The 21,079-nt window shown below is 43.9% G+C and overlaps 1 protein-coding gene across 2 annotated transcripts in view; it reads right to left on the bottom strand.

Annotated features, from left to right (window-relative positions):
* Positions 1-126: 126 nt before the first annotated feature.
* Positions 127-21,079, bottom strand: part of LOC5514295 (protein phosphatase 1 regulatory subunit 21) — a 34,104-nt gene continuing 13,151 nt past the window's right edge. Inside the window, exons 8-30 of one of the 2 annotated variants that reach the window (XM_048723406.1) lie at positions 20,788-20,846; positions 20,316-20,362; positions 19,656-19,703; positions 18,846-18,898; positions 18,672-18,761; positions 18,311-18,370; positions 10,641-10,742; positions 9,128-9,216; positions 8,598-8,734; positions 8,240-8,394; positions 7,970-8,035; positions 7,805-7,894; positions 7,329-7,397; positions 6,907-6,999; positions 6,560-6,598; positions 6,421-6,483; positions 5,045-5,104; positions 4,857-4,925; positions 3,633-3,662; positions 3,079-3,153; positions 2,966-3,007; positions 2,328-2,426; positions 127-977 (exon numbers count right to left, since the gene is read on the bottom strand). In XM_048723406.1, coding sequence (XP_048579363.1) covers positions 831-977; positions 2,328-2,426; positions 2,966-3,007; positions 3,079-3,153; positions 3,633-3,662; positions 4,857-4,925; positions 5,045-5,104; positions 6,421-6,483; positions 6,560-6,598; positions 6,907-6,999; positions 7,329-7,397; positions 7,805-7,894; positions 7,970-8,035; positions 8,240-8,394; positions 8,598-8,734; positions 9,128-9,216; positions 10,641-10,742; positions 18,311-18,370; positions 18,672-18,761; positions 18,846-18,898; positions 19,656-19,703; positions 20,316-20,362; positions 20,788-20,846 — 1,782 coding nt within the window. In that variant the 3' untranslated portion in view covers positions 127-830. Of the gene's footprint in view, positions 978-2,327; positions 2,662-2,965; positions 3,008-3,078; positions 3,154-3,632; positions 3,663-4,856; positions 4,926-5,044; positions 5,105-6,420; positions 6,484-6,559; positions 6,599-6,906; positions 7,000-7,328; positions 7,398-7,804; positions 7,895-7,969; positions 8,036-8,239; positions 8,395-8,597; positions 8,735-9,127; positions 9,217-10,640; positions 10,743-18,310; positions 18,371-18,671; positions 18,762-18,845; positions 18,899-19,655; positions 19,704-20,315; positions 20,363-20,787; positions 20,847-21,079 lie in introns of those variants that run through there. The other variant, XM_048723407.1, reaches the window with a different exon arrangement.

The following is a 21,079-nucleotide window of genomic DNA, read 5'->3' as shown; positions in this document are numbered from 1 at the left end:
TAAGATTTAGGAGACGCAAGCTAACATGGGCGTTTGCCAATGAGCGGGGGCTCAGCGTAAAAATGGCGAATATTTTGATGTTCGATCATCAACTCGACCCAATTAAAACGATTTATTCTGTTTTTATTTTACTATGGTCTCCTTTATTTATGTTTCTACGCTATATTTTATAAATTTATTTCGTCCGATGAATATTGATTTTAATTTTCCTGTAATCTTTCTTGGTAATCAACAACGCAATCTTTAGATGCGTTGCATGATGGGCGCGTACCCCTGAGGGGGGGCACCCTTGGCCGCGAAAAAGTGGGTCATTCCTGTTTAAATGCTCGTCAAATACTATCCTTTTTCCATATACCCTCCCCCACCCCCCTTAGCCGATCTTGGGTATGCGGTGGCATGATTCATTTTTCCCATTCTTGCAGCTCGTCCTTTCAATGCATGACACATCGTTTTATTTTTTTTGGGTGACGCGCGCGTCGCACGTCTCCCCCTTCTTTGTAGCTCGTCCTTTTATATACTCGATCTTTTTATTTGCCTTGTAACACATCGTTAATTTGCGTAACGCATGATCTATTTCTTCCTCTTCTTTGTAGCTCGTTCTTTCAAAGCCTCCATTTCTTGATTCGTTGCGTGACACCGTTACGCATGATTTATTTCTTCCTCTTCATTGTAGCTCGTCCTTTTATATACCCGATCTTTTTATTTGCTTTGTGACACCGCGTTTTTTGCGTGACGCATGATCTATTTCTTCCCCTTTTTTGTAGCTCGTCCCTTCAAGGCCTCGATTCTTGATTTGTTGCGTGACACCGTTATTTTGGGTGACGCACAAATTATTTCTTCCCCTTCTTTGTAGCTCGTCCCTTCAAGGCCTCGATTTCATCCTGCTGGGTGGTGAGCTTCTCGTTCATTCCGCACAAATGTTCACTCATCATGGACAACTGTGTCTCGTAGTTACGTTTAGTGACCTCTAGCTCGTCCTATGGAAACATAAGCCCAAGTAAATACATATAGAAATATGGGATCGACATGGCGGAAAAACCTGGAAAATGCGCAATTCTAGATAGGGAAAGAAGACACGTTTTTTTACGATGGCCATCGGTTCCTTGTATTACCGGCGACTGATTTTCAAAACACAAATATCTCGAGACCGAAATGCACTTACCGAGTTTTTTGGCTTTTTAGATTTTTTTTCCTTGATCATCTTTGCGCTATGCACGGATTCAAGGATGAAAAGCTCAAATTTTAATGACACTTTACCAAAAGTCGCATCAATTTGAAAAAAGTCGCATTTGATATTTTGTTTGCTATTGCGAACTGAGTAATTAGAAAAATTTCCGCCTTATCAGATGTGAAATGGGCTTATTTGAAGTGTGATGTCATGTTTTTCCGTCTATGGGATCAGCTTACGTGATAGGTCACCAATGTCAATCACCGACTCCTTTGTTATTGTTTATTATTGAAAATACAGCGGTTTATTCGCAAGGAAACTTCAAAATAACAATCTACGAATGATGACTGATGTGTTTTTGACGATATTTTATTGAAAATATCTTGTTTACTTGCTTGAATTAGCCAATGGAAATTGATGCTTTTTTTGACTCGCAAATGAGTGATAAAATGGCGGCGTGATTGGCCTTCTTTAAAGCTGTGATCTTTTTTAACTACGGACGATAGTCAGCGTGGTTGTTGTTGTTTTTGCAACAGGGCGTGCAAACTTATTGCGAAGATCATTTCATCTGTCCGTCGAGGATCTGAGACCTAGGGCTAACCTCTAAAAGTCAGCCACCATCTTACATAAAAAAGTTGTGTAAAAAAGCATCCATTTCCATCGAGTGATTTTGGAAAGCTATTGCAATGATTTCGATTAAACGTAGTAAATGAATTATAAATCTTTAGTTTAGATTATCATTTCGTGAATTTCTCAAATGATTTCTCTTTCAATTATGAAAATATAACAATGGTGTGGCTGACAAGGGCTCTATATTGTCAGTCCGGCTCGAAGGACCAAGTTAAAAACCGATTTATCGTAACGCCTACAACGTTTTTCTATTGTATTGTTTATTTGAGTCTTAGAGTGGTGAAATACAAATTTTTTTCTGGACTCATATCCTCTGGCATGCACACTATATTTTTAAAAATATTTTAAAAATAGGATATTTATTTGCATATTTGGCTAAACATAAGGGGAATTTCGACCCATTCTCGTTCTAATAGTCCAGTCATTGTTGCTACATACATTTTTGCAGGTTTGTGGAAAAACTTCTTCGCAAGCAACGGGCAAGAAAAGCATTGAAGGAAATAACAAACATGGCAGTATTGTCTCATACCTGGATCTCTTTAACTCGACCTTTGGCAACCTGCAGCTCCATGCTGAGGTCCGACTTGTTCTTGTCTGCTTGCTTTATCCTTTTGTACAGCGAACGACACTAACAACAACAGCAACAACAAGATTTCATAAACAACAACAACAAGATATAAAGAACAACAACAGCAAAAAGATTTCAATAACAACAGCAACAAGATTTCAATAACAACAACAGCAACAAGATTTCAATAACAACAACAGCACCAAGACTTCAATAACAGCAACAGCAAGACCTTAACTAAAAAACTGCAAGTCTTCGATTAGAAATGATTTGCCCTTTTGTACAGTGCACGACACTAAATAAAATCAACAACAGCAAGACTTTAACAACAACGACAGCTTCGCCCGTCCTTCCATTGTAAAGCCATCTATTTCGGTGCTTCGCCTGTCCTCCTCTTGTCAAACCACCCTTTTAGTGCTTCGACAATCCACCTCCCTTGAGCCATCTTTTTAGTATTCGCCAATCCTCCACCCTTTGAAACATCTTTTCTTCAAACCCCCTACTCCCTTCAAACCATATTTTTAGTGCCTCGCCAGTCCTCCCCCGTCAAACCGTCTTTTTAGTGCTTCGCCAGCCACATTGTGCTTTGTGAAACTTACCTCAGTACCAAACGAGGCAGCCTTGCCATCTACTAACTGCAACTAAACAGCAAAAAAAAAAACACTAAAAAACGGATCTTAGCGTCGTGACAAGACTTTTGGCATAAGCATACCTGTGAGCTCAATTCTGTGATTCGAGAAGTAAAGTGACTCTTGATCAGGTTTTCACGGGTCTGTTCTTCCGAGGTCTGTCAATATACACCGGAACGTTAGTGGGGATACCTTTACACTTTACAGTGAGGACACAGAAAGTGCGTCATGCTGAACATCTTTGTGACCAATCAGATTTGGCTTGAACACCGTAAACATTTTGAAAAACAAGAAGTTCAGCCAATGAGAAACGCCGGACGTTGTTTATTTGACCTCGTACGTGTGGTCGACCGTGGGAAACACGGGTCCGTGCGGGCCTTACCGGATAGCTCTTTTGTGCAAGATTGCTTTAGAGTTTTGTCTATTTTTTATTCACATTACACAGAAATATACCTGTTCACTTTTCAATTTTTTAAATCTGAAATCGCAGAAGTCTAGTTTTAGAAATCACATCTAATTCACATCTGAAATCGCAGAAGTCTAGTTTTAAAATTCACATCGAATTCACATTTGAAAGCGCAGAAGTCTAGTTTCTGAGATAGCTCAGGATCATGGTAAACTTGAGAATGCTACAAACCTCATCCGTAACTGTCAAAACTTCTCCCAACTATAAATGGACGAAAGAAAAATGTTAGAGGAAATATGAGTAGGCTGCAACGGTCACTTCAGTATAGTTTTTTTATTACTTGAATTGGTTCCGCTTTGATAAAGAGACAAATGACGGTTTTCAAGCGGCAAATTGCGGGTGACTAATGGCATTTGGTGGGTGACAAACAGCACTTTGTTGGTGACTAAAAGTAATTGGGAGGTGACTAACAGTACGGGGTGGGTGACTAACAGTAAGGGATGGGTAACTTACAGTAAGGGGTGGGTAACTTACAGTAAGGGGTGGGTGACTAACAGTAAAGGGTGGGTGACTAATAGTAAGGGGTGGGTGACTAACAGTAAGGGGTGGGTAACTTACAGTAAGGGGTGGGTGACTAACAGTGCGGGGTGGGTGACTAACAGTAAGGGGTGGGTAACTTACAGTTAGGGGTGGGTAACTAACAGTAAGGGGTGGGTGACTAACAGTAAGGGGTGGGTGACTAATAGTAAGGGGTGGGTAACTAACAGTACGGGGTGGGTGACTAACAGTAAGGGGTGGGTAACTAACAGTAAGGGGTGGGTAACTAACAGTAAGGGGTGGGTAACTAATAGTAAGGGGTGGGTAACTAACAGTATGGGGTGGGTGACTAACGGTAAGGGGTGGGTGACTAATAGTAAGGGGTGGGTGACTAACAGTAAGGGGTGGGTGACTAACAGTAAGGGGTGGGTAACTTACAGTAAGGGGTGGGTGATTAACAGTAAGGGGTGGGTAACTTACAGTAAGGGGTGGGTGACTAACAGTAAGGGGTGGGTGACTAATAGTAAGGGGTGGGTAACTTACAGTAAGGGGTGGGTAACTTACAGTAAGGGGTGGGTGACTAACAGTAAGGGGTGGGTGACTAACAGTAAGGGGTGGGTAACTTACAGTAAGGGGTGGGTGACTAACAGTAAGGGGTGGGTGACTAACAGTAAGGGGTGGGTGACTAACAGTAAGGGGTGGGTAACTTACAGTTAGGGGTGGGTAACTAACAGTAAGGGGTGGGTGACTAATAGTAAGGGGTGGGTGACTAACAGTAAGGGGTGGGTAACTAACAGTAAGGGGTGGGTGACTAACAGTTAGTGGTGGGTGACTAACAGTACTTACTTAAGGGGTGGTCGACTAAAAGTAAGTAGAGGGTGATTAACAGTAAGTGGTGGGCGACAAATGGCTACTTACATCAGTCGGTGGTGTTGGAGGCCGTTCAGATATTGATGAAAATGATGATGGTTGTTTGATGTCTTCACTCTGTAAAAACATACATGAACATCAGTAGTTTCTTATCGATCATATGGATGAGCAAAGGCTGAAAAAAATCAAATAAACCTTCAAACCTATTTTTGTAGCGATTCTACTTAATTACTCACTTCGTGTAATTTAGGCATCAGCTTTAATTTGTGAACTTCTTTTTCTAAAAGCTCAGCCCTCTGGAAGAGAAAAACAATAGATAAATAAATATGTCCTGATCACCACAAACTACCAATATATACCTTACTGGTACTTTATATAATATGCTACATATATCATACAATATATACCATACTCATACTTTGTATAACATGCTATATATACCATTAGTATATAAAACTCGGGAACCTCGCAAGAACAAGCGATTTGATTGGTTGAGAAACTCTGGATAAAATGCAAAATACACCTCGTAGGAGGTGGATATTTTCCTGCGCCCCAAAATCAAGCAAAATGGCGGGTGTAACAGCTGATTTGCAATTGTTTCCGAAAAGAAAATTGCTCTAAAGCTCGTTTTATACACTAAAACAATTATAACATTTCGATTTCGGCAGATATTGGCTTAAAAAATATCTACCTCGAGCCTTTGGCTCGATATTTCGCCAATATTCACCTCAATGGAAATGGTATATTTGTTAATTATAATATATTCCATACTCATACTTTGTATAATATGCTATATATACCATACAATATATTCCATACTCATACTTTGTATAATATGCTATATATACCATACAACATATTCCATACTTATACTTTGTATAATACGCTATATATACCATACAATATATACCGTACTAATACATTGTATAATATGCTATATATACCATACAATATATTCCATACTCATACTTTGTATAATATGCTATATATACCATACAATATATTCCATACTCATACTTTGTATAATATGCTATATATACCATACAATATATACCTTACTCATACTTTGTATAATATGCTATATATACCATACAATATATACCGTACCCACACTTTGTGTAATATGCTATATATATACCATACAATATATTCCATACTCATACTTTGTATAATATGCTATATATACCATACAATATATTCCATACTCATACTTTGTATAATATGCTATATATACCATACAATAAATTCCATACTCATACTTTGTATAATATGCTATATATACCATACGATAAATTCCATACTTATACTTTGTATAATATGCTATATATACCATACTTACCATACTTATACTTTGTATAATATGCATATATACCGTACCCATACTTTGTATAATATGCTATATATACTATACAATATATACTATACTCATACTTTAAATAATACGCTATATATACCATACAATATATTCCATACTTATACTTTGTACAATATGCTATATATACCATACAATATATACCATACTCATACTTTATATAATACGCTATATATACCATACAATATATTCCATACTCATACTTTGTTTACCATGCTATATATACCACACTATATTTACCTTGGATTCTTTCTCATACTTCACTTGCAACAGCTGTGCTTCAAGCATCCAGTGTTCTTTAGCCTAGATCACAGAAGACAACATTAATTAATCACCAAAAAGAACATTATTTCATATTATTAATATCATGTTACCCTACCTGCTCCAGCTTAGACATTCTCTCTTGATTCTGTGTGATCTGAAAAGTAAACAATGTATTAAATGAATAAAGAATGCAAAGTAAACAATTAAAGGAATAAAGACTTTTTTGAAGGCATGGCAGAAGTATACTACAAGTTCTAAACGTTTGTCAGCATCTTCCAGCCCTACGCTAATACATTCATTCTATTGGTCATTTCTGCCATTTGGTGAACAAAAATACATAAATTATGTGAAGAAACAGGAAACTCTTTATTCTTGAACTACATCAGCTGTAAGACAACAAAAACTACTGTACATTTACATTTTACGCAAAATATGCAGTCCCAAGAATGTTGTTTGTGTTACCTGTTCTGAAAGGGTGTCCTTGCTTTGTGATGAATGTGCCAACACTTTGTTATTATGTACAGCAAGAGAGTATGGAACAGACTCTGGGCAAGGCTGAAATTACCAAGAAATTAAAAACATTACCACCAAAAAAGCTTGGTAACCACTGTAAGGGGTAATGGGATCAGTAGGAAAACATAAAAAGCCCTAAACATAAAGCTTTGTTCCCACTGTAAGGGCTATTGGGATCAGTAGCAAAAACATAAAAGGCCTTAAATGTAAAGCTTGGTTCACACTGTAAGGGGCTAAAAAAGTAATGAGATATGAAGGTTTGCTCTGGTTCTTGTAAAATTAGGAACAACCTTAATCAGCCTACCATGCAGTACTCAGTCTTACATAGCTTTTACACTTGCGTACCTTCCTTACTTTGTGCACTTACTAACCGCTTTTATCTTGCTGAGGTAATCTACTGCCTGGTGTCGGAATGAGATCACAATAGGAGAAGTTGTCAACTGTATAAGAAAAACAGGAAAATCTGTCACAAGATGATAACACAATCCAGATATCAACACTCGTAAATCTCCCTCCTTGATTGGTCAAGGGTAAATGTGTTATTAGAGGACACATGCACGCTTTGCGTAAGCATACGCACATGTTACCCCAAAAGTAGACTGTAACATAAGAAAACCTTTAATTGTTGTAAAAAACAAACAGATCTCATTATTTTAGCCCCTCTGCTCTGCACAGATGCCATCACAGCTATCTTAAAGAACAGTCTGGGGACTCAATAGCGTCTCGTTGTGTATTTTTTGCCCCATGTTGTAATGTCATCTGTGCATCTGTTAGAGGACAGACACACGAAAAAAGATCTATTTGTTAAATAACACATATTTTACTGTATTTAGGAGAGCATACTTACATCTGCTTCAGTTGCAGTAGTTGCTCCCCTTGTTCGCAGCACTGATTTACTTGTCAAAAAGTCCAGATTGTTATTCATGAATTTGACAATCTAAAAGATAACAGGACAAAAAAAATAGTAACTACATATTGTTTTATCTAATTTAACAAATATTGCAAAGAATACCTTTCCTGTTGTGGTAATAAGGTATACAAATGTAGACATGATGCATTCGTCAGTGGTTTTCAGAGTCTAAAAAAAAGACATACAAATTGATTAAGATGGTCTTTGTTTAGTGACCAAACTTGAGAGGCACCAATTCTACATTGTAAATGATGTGCAAAATAATTTGAATTGGGTTCAAAGGAGTGGCCAGCAAAAGTCATATTCCTACTTTCCACTTCCATTATTTCATTTTCTTTTCTCCTTTGAGAAATATTCCATCAACCATCTAACCTGAGAGGTTGTTGGGAGTTGATGCTCTATGCTGATCTTGGAGTGATAATGTTTAGACAGTTCTTTGACGGCATCATTCAACTCTTCCAGAAAACAAGTCAGCTGCATAAAGGAGACACTATAGTTCACAGGAAGAAGGCCAGGAAGACTGGAACCTTGAAAGAAATGGTACTATTTCATGATAGTCCCAAGGTGATGGTACATTAAAGATGATGATTGTAATAATATTATGGTGGTGATTCTTAGGATAATGATGATAATGACAGTGTTTTTAAAAATTTATTTCAAATCTCAGGCTAGATATGTAAGGTAGTAGTTTTTAACTCACCACAGAACTCTATCCCTGGTATGTACTTACTTGCGGAAGCCAGAGCACTAACATAGCTGTCAATCTTGTTGAACACTTGGAAAAAGTGCACCAGTGAGTTGAACACTTGATGGTTGTGACCTTGAAGTGTGGTAGAACATGTAGAGCTGTTGCAATCCTCTTCCATGCTATTGGCAAATATAATAGTCTCAATAACATACTATGACAAGTCTGTTATTACCTTTTTTATTACCTTTATTACCTTTTCCACATAATGCTGCACTGCAAGAATCCATGTGACTAGACCCACATGGCCTCATTTGGAAATATGAATGTTACCAATCAAGTCCAGCTTAAAATTTTTTATCATGTTTTATGATTTCTAACGATTGCAGGGTTTTCAGACATCAGTAATTGCTATCTGGCATTTCCAAGAATCAATATGGCTTATGACACGTGAATTTGAAGTTAATTTCAAATTTATGTATACTTTGATGGTGAATCCAAAGAACAGCAAATGAGAAAACTACATGACTTTTTATGTAAAAAGAGACGTAACTCATTCTTGCATCATACTTTACCTAAGTTTATGGTAGGGCAGAATCTTCTTTAGATAATTCACGTAATCATGAAATGCATCAGCAAAATGTTTCAAGCCAACAACAGTTTCCTGCAAATAAAAAGCAGATATTCTTCATATTTAAACACGAAGGCGCAGTATAAAAGGCCACTTCCCAGGGAAGCATCAGCTCATTTGTTAATCAACCACCGTGGAGTGAGGATCATATTTCAAGATGGCGGCCCGAGTCAAGTACAAAATGCAGAGGGGAAGGGTTTCAAAGCGCTTCCTGATTATAAAAATGCCAATTTTACCTTCTATTCCGATAGAATATGTAAAAAGGAAACTCAGTAGAAATAAAGCTACGAAACCATCGTGATTTACGCAAAAAAAAAAAACGCAAACGCATGATCAGAAAACAACGATTTCAAACATCTAAAAAGGTGAGTTTTTTATGCCTAGTATTACACCAGTATTACATTTTCCCTGTGATTTTAAATCATAAACTTTCTTTATAAAGGAAACATGTTTTGTTGCTATCAAATTGATTTATGTCTTACTAGAGTGTATAGCAACCATTCATAATTTTTAAACTGCATTATTGGTTATACTTTTGAATAAATCAAAATGCTTTCTCTTTTATCCATTCAGTTCAAGACTTCTCATTCTTACAGTAAAAGCAAGTTTAGATACAGGGAGGATATCCGTTGAATGAAAACAGTAAAAGTCACGTCTCTATTTTGTATAATTTAACTTATAAATTATAAAACATATGTTTGGGCAACCCCTTTATAAAACTAAAGGATCCAGACCCTTTTTGGACAAATAGAAACACAAAGCTAATTCAATTGTTATTATTTGTAGTCATCATAGATTACAAGATAAAAACAAAATACTATACAGGTGCATTCTGATCCAAAAAGTATAAAGATAAACTCAATTATATCAAGCATTTCTTTAGTAGCCCTTCAGTGGTTTGGTGTACATATATGTGTAAGTATACAAGCTGAGACATTGTACAAAGAGTTTTCTGCTATTTCTGTGAGCCAGTTATGCACTATAAAAAAATATTGAAACAAAAGTTTTCTTTAACTGTATACCACTCCCTTGTTTTGTACAGAAAAATAGTAAGTTTTGCATTTTATTGGGATGATACTGAGCCCTACTTCTAACCCTGCATCTGATAAATTAGCACAAGGGCACAATGGTCTAATGACTAAGTGCTCTACTAGAAATCTAGTGACTGCACTATACGACCTATTCAAACAGACCTATTCAAACATTTGAAAAAATAGGGGCGGGGCTTGAGACCTTTTATACCGCGCCTTCGTGTTTAACACAGGATGTGGTTGGTTTTTCACTTCATAAAATATTTTCACGTCTCCCATCTTTTTTTTAGGATTTTAGTGTTAGCTTTTTATCTTATTATGTCTTCTTATGTCATTATTGTGCATATGTGCAAACATAAGAAAGTACCTTATTTGTTGTAAATTATTATCTATACTTTTAAGTATATTAAAATATATGGTACTCACCAAAGTAATAAGAGAATCTGTCTTCAAATTTTTGTGGAAGGAAGAAAATGACTGTTCAACTGCTCTTAAGACAGCGGCATTCTCATGTAGGTACCCACAGAACTTGGGAAAAACATACATTAGAAATTACAAGATTCAAGCTAAGACTCCCCTCTAGCTATGTTTTGATTATCTCAATTTCCTCCAGTTCCAACAAAAAATGTCACATTAGCTACAAATTTGAGCTTAGCTGAGCTGTGTATCATTGCTTAGGCGTAATTTTGCACTTCAAATCTCTAATAAATGTTACTTACTCTTAATTGTTTGATATGGCCTTGAATGTGATTTACGAAACATGTCTCATAGAAAAGTGATAGAAATACTAAATTGGACCCTTGGACCACACAAACTGCACATCCCCTTATGTTACAGGCCTGGATCACCTGCACACACACCCGCTAGTTACAAGCCTGAATCACCTGCACACACCCCTAGTTACAGGCCTGAATCCCCTGCACACACACCCCCTAGTTACAGGCCTGGATCACCTGCACACCTCCCCTAGTTACAGGCCTGAATCACCTGCACACACACCCCCTAGTTACAGGCCTGAATCACCTGCACACACACACCCTAATTAAAGGCCTGGATCACCTGCACACACACCCTAGTTACAGGCCTGGATCACCTGCACACACACCCCCTAGTTACAGGCCTGAATCACCTGCACACACACCCCCTAGTTACAGGCCTGAATCACCTGCACACACACCCCCTAGTTACAGGCCTGAATCACCTGCACACACACACCCTAATTAAAGGCCTGGATCACCTGCACACACACCCTAGTTACAGGCCTGGATCACCTGCACACACACCCACTAGTTACAGGCCTGGATCCCCTGCACACACCCCCTAGTTACAGGCCTGAATCCCCTGCACACACACCCCCTAGTTACAGGCCTAAATCACCTGCACACACACACCCTAGTTACAGGCCTGAATCCCCTGCACACACACCCCCTAGTTACAGGCCTGAATCCCCTGCACACACACCCCCTAGTTACAGGCCTGAATCACCTGCACACACACCCCCTAGTTACAGGCCTGAATCACCTGCACACACACCCCCTAGTTACAGGCCTGGATCCCCTGCACACACCCCCTAGTTACAGGCCTGAATCCCCTGCACACACACCCCCTAGTTACAGGCCTGGATCCCCTGCACACACACCCCCTAGTTACAGGCCTGAATCCCCTGCACACACACCCCCTAGTTACAGGCCTGGATCCCCTGCACACCTCCCTTAGTTACAGGCCTGAATCACCTGCACACACACACCCTAATTAAAGGCCTGGATCACCTGCACACACACCCTAGTTACAGGCCTGGATCACCTGCACACACACCCACTAGTTTCAGGCCTGGATCCCCTGCACACACACCCCCTAGTTACAGGCCTGAATCACCTGCACACACACCCCCTAGTTACAGGCCTGGATCCCCTGCACACACACCCCCTAGTTACTGGCCTGGATCCCCTGCACACACACCCCCTAGTTACAGGCCTGGATCCCCTGCACACACCCCCTAGTTACAGGCCTGGATCACCTGCACACCTCCCCTAGTTACAGGCCTGAATCACCTGCACACACACCCTAGTTACAGGCCTGGATCACCTGCACACACACCCCCTAGTTACAGGCCTGGATCACCTGCACACACACCCCCTAGTTACAGGACTGAATCACCTGCACACACACCCCCTAGTTACAGGCCTAAATCACCTGCACACACACCCCCTAGTTACTGGCCTGGATCCCCTGCACACACACCCCCTAGTTACAGGCCTGGATCCCCTGCACACACACCCACTAGTTACAGGCCTGAATCACCTGCACACACCCCCTAGTTACAGGCCTGGATCCCCTGCACACACACACCCCCTAGTTACAGGCCTGAATCACCTGCACACACCCCCTAGTTACAGGCCTGGATCCCCTGCACACACACACCCCCTAGTTACAGGCCTGAATCACCTGCACACACCCCCTAGTTACAGGTCTGGATCCCCTGCACACACACACCCTAGTTACAGGCCTGAATCACCTGCACACACACACCCCTAGTTACAGGCCTGGATCCCCTGCACACCTCCCCTAGTTACAGGCCTGGATCCCCTGCACACCTCCCCTAGTTACAGGCATGAATCACCTGCACACACCCCCTAGTTACAGGCCTGAATCACCTGCACACCTCCCCTAGTTACAGGCCTGGATCCCCTGCACACACACACCCTAGTTACAGGCCTGAATCACCTGCACACACACACCCCTAGTTACAGGCCTGGATCCCCTGCACACCTCCCCTAGTTACAGGCCTGGATCCCCTGCACACACACACCCTAGTTACAGGCATGAATCACCTGCACACCTCCCCTAGTTACAGGCCTGGATCCCCTGCACACACACCCCCTAGTTACAGGCCTGAATCACCTGCACACCTCCCCTAGTTACAGGCCTGGATCCCCTGCACACACACCCCCTAGTTACAGGCCTGAATCACCTGCACACCTCCCCTAGTTACAGGCCTGGATCCCCTGCACACACACCCCCTAGTTACAGGCCTAAATCACCTGCACACACACCCCCTAGTTACAGGCCTGAATCACCTGCACACACACACCCTAGTTACAGGCCTGAATCCCCTTCACACCTCCCCTAGTTACAGGCCTGGATCCCCTGCACACACCCCCTAGTTACTGGCCTGAATCACCTGCACACACACCCCCTAGTTACAGGCCTGGATCCCCTGCACACACACCCCCTAGTTACAGGCCTGGATCACCTGCACACACACCCCCTAGTTACAGGCCTGGATCCCCTGCACACACACCCTAGTTACAGGCCTGGATCCCCTGCACACACCCCCTAGTTACAGGCCTGAATCCCCTGCACACATCCCTAGTTACAGGCCTGAATCCCCTGCACACACACCCCCTAGTTACAGGCCTGAATCCCCTGCACACACACCCCCCTAATTATGGGCCTGAATACCCTGCACATACCCCCTAGTTACAGGCCTGAATCCCCTGCACACACCCCCTAGTTACGGGCCTGGATCCCCTGCACACACTTACCCTAGTTACAGGCCTGGATCCCCTGCACACATCCCTAGTTACAGGCCTAAATCACCTGCACACACACACCCCTAGTTACAGGCCTGGATCCCCTGCACACCTCCCCTAGTTACAGGCCTGGATCACCTGCACACACACACCCTAGTTACAGGCCTGAATCACCTGCACACACACCCCCTAGTTACAGGCCTGAATCACCTGCACACACACCCCCTAGTTACAGGCCTGAATCCCCTGCACACCTCCCCTAGTTACAGGCCTGGATCACCTGCACACACCCCCTAGTTACAGGCCTGAATCCCCTGCACACACACCTCCCCTAGTTACAGGCCTGAATCACCTGCACACACACCCCCTAGTTACAGGCCTGAATCACCTGCACACACACCCCCTAGTTACAGGCCTGAATCCCCTGCACACACACCCCCCTAATTATGGGCCTGAATACCCTGCACATACCCCCTAGTTACAGGCCTGAATCCCCTGCACACACCCCCTAGTTACGGGCCTGGATCCCCTGCACACACTTACCCTAGTTACAGGCCTGGATCCCCTGCACACACACCCCCTAGTTACAGGCCTGAATCCCCTGCACACACCCCTAGTTACAGGCCTGAATCCCCTGCACACACCCCTAGTTACAGGCCTGGATCCCCTGCACACCTCCCCTAGTTACAGGCCTGGATCACCTGCACACACACCCCCTAGTTACAGGCCTGAATCACCTGCACACACATCCCCTAGTTACAGGCCTGAATCACCTGCACACACACCCCTAGTTACAGGCCTGGATCCCCTTCACACCTCCCCTAGTTACAGGCCTGGATCCCCTGCACACACACCCTAGTTACAGGCCTGGATCACCTGCACACACAACCCCTAGTTACAGGCCTGGATCCCCTGCACACACACCCCCTAGTTACAGGCCTGGATCCCCTGCACACACACCCCCTAGTTACAGGCCTGAATCCCCTGCACACACACCCCCTAGTTACAGGCCTGGATCCCCTGCACACCTCCCTTAGTTACAGGCATGAATCCCCTGCACACACACCCCCTAGTTACAGGCCTAAATCCCCTGCACACACACCCCCTAGTTACAGGCCTGAATCCCCTGCACACACCCCCTAGTTACAGGCCTGAATCCCCTGCACACACCCCCTAGTTACAGGCCTGAATCCCCTGCACACACACCCCCTAGTTACAGGCCTAAATCACCTGCACACCTCCCCTAGTTACAGGCCTGGATCCCCTGCACACACACCCCCTAGTTACAGGCCTGAATCACCTGCACACACACCCCCTAGTTGCAGGCCTGAATCCCCTGCACACACACCCCCTAGTTACAGGCCTAAATCACCTGCACACACACACCCTAGTTACAGGCCTGAATCCCCTGCACACACACCCCCTAGTTACAGGCCTAAATCACCTGCACACACACCCCCTAGTTACTGGCCTGGATCCCCTGCACACACACACCCCCTAGTTACAGGCCTGGATCCCCTGCACACACACCCTAGTTACAGGCCTGGATCCCCTGCACACACCCCCTAGTTACAGGCCTGGATCCCCTGCACACACACCCTAGTTACAGGCCTGGATCCCCTGCACACACACCCTAGTTACAGGCCTGGATCCCCTGCACACCTCCCCTAGTTACAGGCCTGGATCCCCTGCACACCTCCCCTAGTTACAGGCCTGGATCCCCTGCACACACACCCCCTAGTTACAGGCCTGAATCCCCTGCACACACACCCTAGTTACAGGCCTGAATCCCCTGCACACACACCCCTAGTTACAGGCCTGAATCCCCTGCACACACACCCCCTAGTTACAGGCCTGAATCACCTGCACACACCCCCTAGTTACAGGTCTGGATCCCCTGCACACACACACCCTAGTTACAGGCCTGAATCACCTGCACACACACCCCCTAGTTACAGGCCTGAATCACCTGCACACACACCCCCTAGTTACAGGCCTGACACACCTGCACACACACCCCCTAGTTACAGGCCTGAATCACCTGCACACACACCCCCTAGTTAAAGGCCTGGATCACCTGCACACACCCCCTAGTTACAGGCCTGGATCCCCTGCACACACACCCTAGTTACAGGCCTGGATCCCCTGCACACCTCCCCTAGTTACAGGCCTGGATCCCCTGCACACCTCCCCTAGTTACAGGCCTGGATCCCCTGCACACACACCCCCTAGTTACAGGCCTGAATCCCCTGCACACCTCCCCTAGTTACAGGCCTGAATCACCTGCACACACCCCCTAGTTACAGGCCTGAATCACCTGCACACACCCCCTAGTTACAGGCCTGGATCCCCTGCACACACACCCCCTAGTTACAGGCCTGAATCACCTGCACACACCCCCTAGTTACAGGCCTGGATCCCCTGCACACACACCCCCTAGTTACAGGCCTGAATCACCTGCACACCTCCCCTAGTTACAGGCCTGGATCCCCTGCACACACACCCCCTAGTTACAGGCCTGGATCCCCTGCACACACACCCCCTAGTTACAGGCCTGGATCCCCTGCACACACACCCCCTAGTTACAGGCCTGAATCACCTGCACACCTCCCCTAGTTACAGGCCTGAATCCCCTGCACACCTCCCCTAGTTACAGGCCTGAATCCCCTGCACACACACCCTAGTTACAGGCCTGGATCACCTGCACACACCCCCTAGTTACAGGCCTGGATCCCCTGCACACACACCCCCTAGTTACAGGCCTGAATCACCTGCACACACCCCCTAGTTACAGGCCTGGATCCCCTGCACACACACCCCCTAGTTACAGGCCTGAATCCCCTGCACACACACCCCCTAGTTACAGGCCTGAATCCCCTGCACACCTCCCCTAGTTACAGGCCTGGATCCCCTGCACACCTCCCCTAGTTACAGGCCTGAATCCCCTGCACACCTCCCCTAGTTACAGGCCTGAATCCCCTGCACACCTCCCCTAGTTACAGGCCTGAATCACCTGCATACACCCCCTAGTAACAGGCCTGAATCCCCTGCACACACCCCTAGTTACAGGCCTGAATCCCCTGCACACACCCCTAGTTACAGGCCTGAATCCCCTGCACACCTCCCCTAGTTACAGGCCTGAATCCCCTGCACACCTCCCCTAGTTACAGGCCTGAATCACCTGCATACACCCCCTAGTAACAGGCCTGAATCCCCTGCACACACCCCTAGTTACAGGCCTGGATCCCCTGCACACACCCCCTAGTTACAGGCCTGAATCCCCTGCACACACACCCCCTAGTAACAGGCCTGGATCACCTGCACACACACCCCCTAGTTACAGGCCTGAATCACCTGCACACACACCCCCTAGTTACAGGCCTGAATCACCTGCACACACACCCCCTAGTTACAGGCCTGAATCCCCTGCACACACACCCCCTAGTTACAGGCCTGGATCCCCTGCACACACACCCCCTAGTTACAGGCCTGGATCCCCTGCACACACACCCCCTAGTTACAGGCCTGAATCACCTGCACACCTCCCCTAGTTACAGGCCTGAATCCCCTGCACACCTCCCCTAGTTACAGGCCTGAATCCCCTGCACACACACCCCCTAGTTACAGGCCTGAATCACCTGCACACACCCCCTAGTTACAGGCCTGAATCACCTGCACACACACCCTAGTTACAGGCCTGAATCCCCTTCACACCTCCCCTAGTTACAGGCCTGGATCCCCTGCACACACACCCCCTAGTTACAGGCCTGGATCCCCTGCACACACACCCCCTAGTTACAGGCCTGGATCCCCTGCACACACACCCTAGTTACAGGCCTGGATCCCCTGCACACACCCCCTAGTTACAGGCCTGGATCCCCTGCACACACCCCCTAGTTACAGGCCTGGATCCCCTGCACACACCCCCTAGTTACAGGCCTGGATCCCCTGCACACACACCCTAGTTACAGGCCTGGATCCCCTGCACACCTCCCCTAGTTACAGGCCTGAATCCCCTGCACACCTCCCCTAGTTACAGGCCTGAATCACCTGCACACACACCCCCTAGTTACTGGCCTGAATCCCCTGCACACACCCCTAGTTACAGGCCTGGATCCCCTGCACACACACCCCCTAGTTACAGGCCTGGATCCCCTGCACACACACCCCCTAGTTACAGGCCTGAATCCCATGCACACACACCCCCTAGTTACAGGCCTGGATCCCCTGCACACACACACCCTAGTTACAGGCCTGAATCCCATGCACACACACCCCCTAGTTACAGGCCTGGATCCCCTGCACACACACCCCCTAGTAACAGGCCTGGATCACCTGCACACACACCCTAGTTACGGGCCTGAATCCCCTGCACACTCACCCCCTAGTTACAGGCCTGGATCCCCTGCACACACCCCCTAGTTACAGGCCTGGATCCCCTGCACACACCCCCTAGTTACAGGCCTGAATCCCCTGCACACACACCCCCTAATTATAGGCCTGGATCCCCTGCACACACACCGTAGTTACGGGCCTGAATCATCCGGCACCACTAAACAATACCTTTTGTGTGGAAGCAGTAAGCTGCATTTGTTCAGACTCCACATAAAATGTCTTTATTCTCTATAAAATGAAAAGCAGAACAAGCAATGTAATCAATCATTATAAGAAAAATATTTTGACCTGTGTGCTTGGATACTATACAGATAGAGGATGATAAGCCATAATACACCAGTTACAGGGTAACATAGTCATGTGAAACATGTGAATGTGCAAATAAAATGACCACTCTGACCCACCTTCTAAGCACAACATTCTCAGTGTAGGTGTGTAGGTTTGATATTTATAAGTTCCTTGCTTAGTACAAACATGCTCTGTGTAGGTTTGATATAAGACTGATGTGAGTTCCTTGGTAAGAACAAACCTGCTCTGTATAGGTGTGTAGGTTTGATAAGGCTGACATCAGTTCCTTGATAAGATCATTAGCAAGAGCAGTCAATTCTCTAGACTTTGCCTATAGCAATGGAAACCAAAAAGTAGATAAGTAATACAAAAACACCAAGCTCATAAAATTAACCTCAAAATTTAATAGGCATACCTGATGCCTCCTGTCATGGGGAGGAATGTTGAAGATGTTCAATTCTTTGTGTTCTGAAATTAATACCTTCATTTCAATTTCATAGATAGCCTTTACTTAACAATAGTAGGGCCTTAATGATACAAGGCATTTAATATGGAATGGTAGGGCCTTACAATACAAGGCATTTAATATGGCATAGTAGGGCCTTACAATACAAGGCATTTAATATGGCATGGTAGGGCCTTACGATACAAGGCATTTAATATGGCATGGAAGGGCCATAATGATACAAGGCATTTAATATGGCATGGTAGGGCCTTAATGATACAAGTCATTTAATATGGCATGGTAGGGCCTTAACAATACAAGGCATTTAATATAGCATGGTAGGGCCTTAACGATACAAGGCATTTAATATGGCATGGTAGGGCCTTAATGAAACAAGTTATTTAATATGGCATGGTAGGGCCATAACAATACAAGGCATTTAATATAGCATGGTAGGGCCTTAACGATACAAGGCATTTAATATGGCATGGTAGGGCCTTAATGAAACAAGGCATTTAATATGGCATGGTAGGGCCTTAATGAAACAAGTTATTTAATATGGCATGGTAGGGCCATAACAATACAAGGCATTTAATATAGCATGGTAGGGCCTTAACGATACAAGGCATTTAATATGGCATGGTAGGGCCTTACAATACAAGGCATTTAATATGGCATAGTAGGGCCTTAATGATACAAGGCATTTTTAAATGCCTTGTATCTAATGCCTTGTAGCTATATTAAAATATAGCATGGTAAGGCCATAACAATAATACTTACCTGTGTCATTAAATGGGACTTTTTCTCCTAGAACCTTGCAAACATTATCTATAAAATGATCAAAAAAAAACAAGACACTTAAATGTGGGAGTTTATATCATAAGATATAAATACCTTCTCCCTCTCCTTTTGGGCCACACAAATCCGACTGTCTAATAATAATATCTAATAACATGAAGAAGGTGGAGTAAGACACTTCTCAAGAAAGTGGTGCTGTCGTCTTAATAAGAGTACTATTCAGTATTCAACACTTTTCAAAAAATGTACCATATCTGGAAGACATTTCTTACCATATTCTTTAAGACATTTCTTATTATATCTGGAAGACATTTCTTACCATATTCTTTAAGACATTTCTTATCATATCTGGAAGACATTTCTTACCATATTCTTTAAGACATTTCTTATCATATCTGGAAGACATTTCTTACCATATTCTTTAAGACATTTCTTATCATATCTGGAAGACATTTCTTAACATATTTGGAAGACATTTCTTACCATATTCTTTAAGACATTTCTTATCATATTTGGAAGACATTTCTTACTATTTTTGGAAGACATTTCTTATCATATTTGGAAGAAATTTCTTAACATTTTTGGAAGACACTTCTTACCATATTTGGAAGATATTTTACCATATTTGGAGAGAATTCTTACCATATTTGGAAGACATTTCTTGCTGGACCATCTTGAGCTGTTGCTGGCTGAAAAGGTAGTAAACAAAGAGCTATTTAGAATGTATATGGTAGTACTTTCTATGCCATTTTTTGCACCCCTTTTCACTTTATCCTTATCCAAAATCAAAATCTCCAAGAACGACCCCCTCCCCCAGGTTCCCTTTGCCATCCACCCATGCTAACACACCCAACATGGCAGGGCATGGAGCTAATGACCTATTATCAGAGCTAAGGATGCCAATTTGAGGTAACTGATCTGTGGTCATTGAATGACTTGCCCCTGCATGGGAGATCCATGTGAACATCTGAGATGTCATTGGTGATAGATAAATTATTTAGTACTGTATTCCCTTTTCCCTTCATGTCTATTGTTTTTAAATCATTTATATTTCAAGCTTTGCGTTTTCTTTTCTCTGCTTTAAATCCATGTCAAGTTTTATCTTCCTTCTTACCTTTTCTCTGCTTTCAAACTAGATGCCCTCAGTTCTTCTTCTGTTTTACGAAGTTTAGCCTAATAAGAGTAAAAGTCTCTTGAGCACATCTGTAAATTTCTATAAGGTGGGAGAATGTACGAGCCCCGTGGGGTAGACATTTCTATAAGGTGGGAGAATGTATGAGCCCCGTGAGGTAGACATTTCTATAAGGTGGGAGAATGTATGAGCCCTGTGGGGTAGACATTTCTATAAGGTGGGAGAATGTATGAGCCCCGTGGGGTAGACATTTCTATAAGGTGGGAGAATGTAT

This window comes from Nematostella vectensis, chromosome 2 (assembly GCF_932526225.1).
Source record: "Nematostella vectensis chromosome 2, jaNemVect1.1, whole genome shotgun sequence".
NCBI lineage: Eukaryota > Metazoa > Cnidaria > Anthozoa > Actiniaria > Edwardsiidae > Nematostella > Nematostella vectensis.
This window is presented reverse-complemented; position numbering and strand designations above follow the sequence as displayed.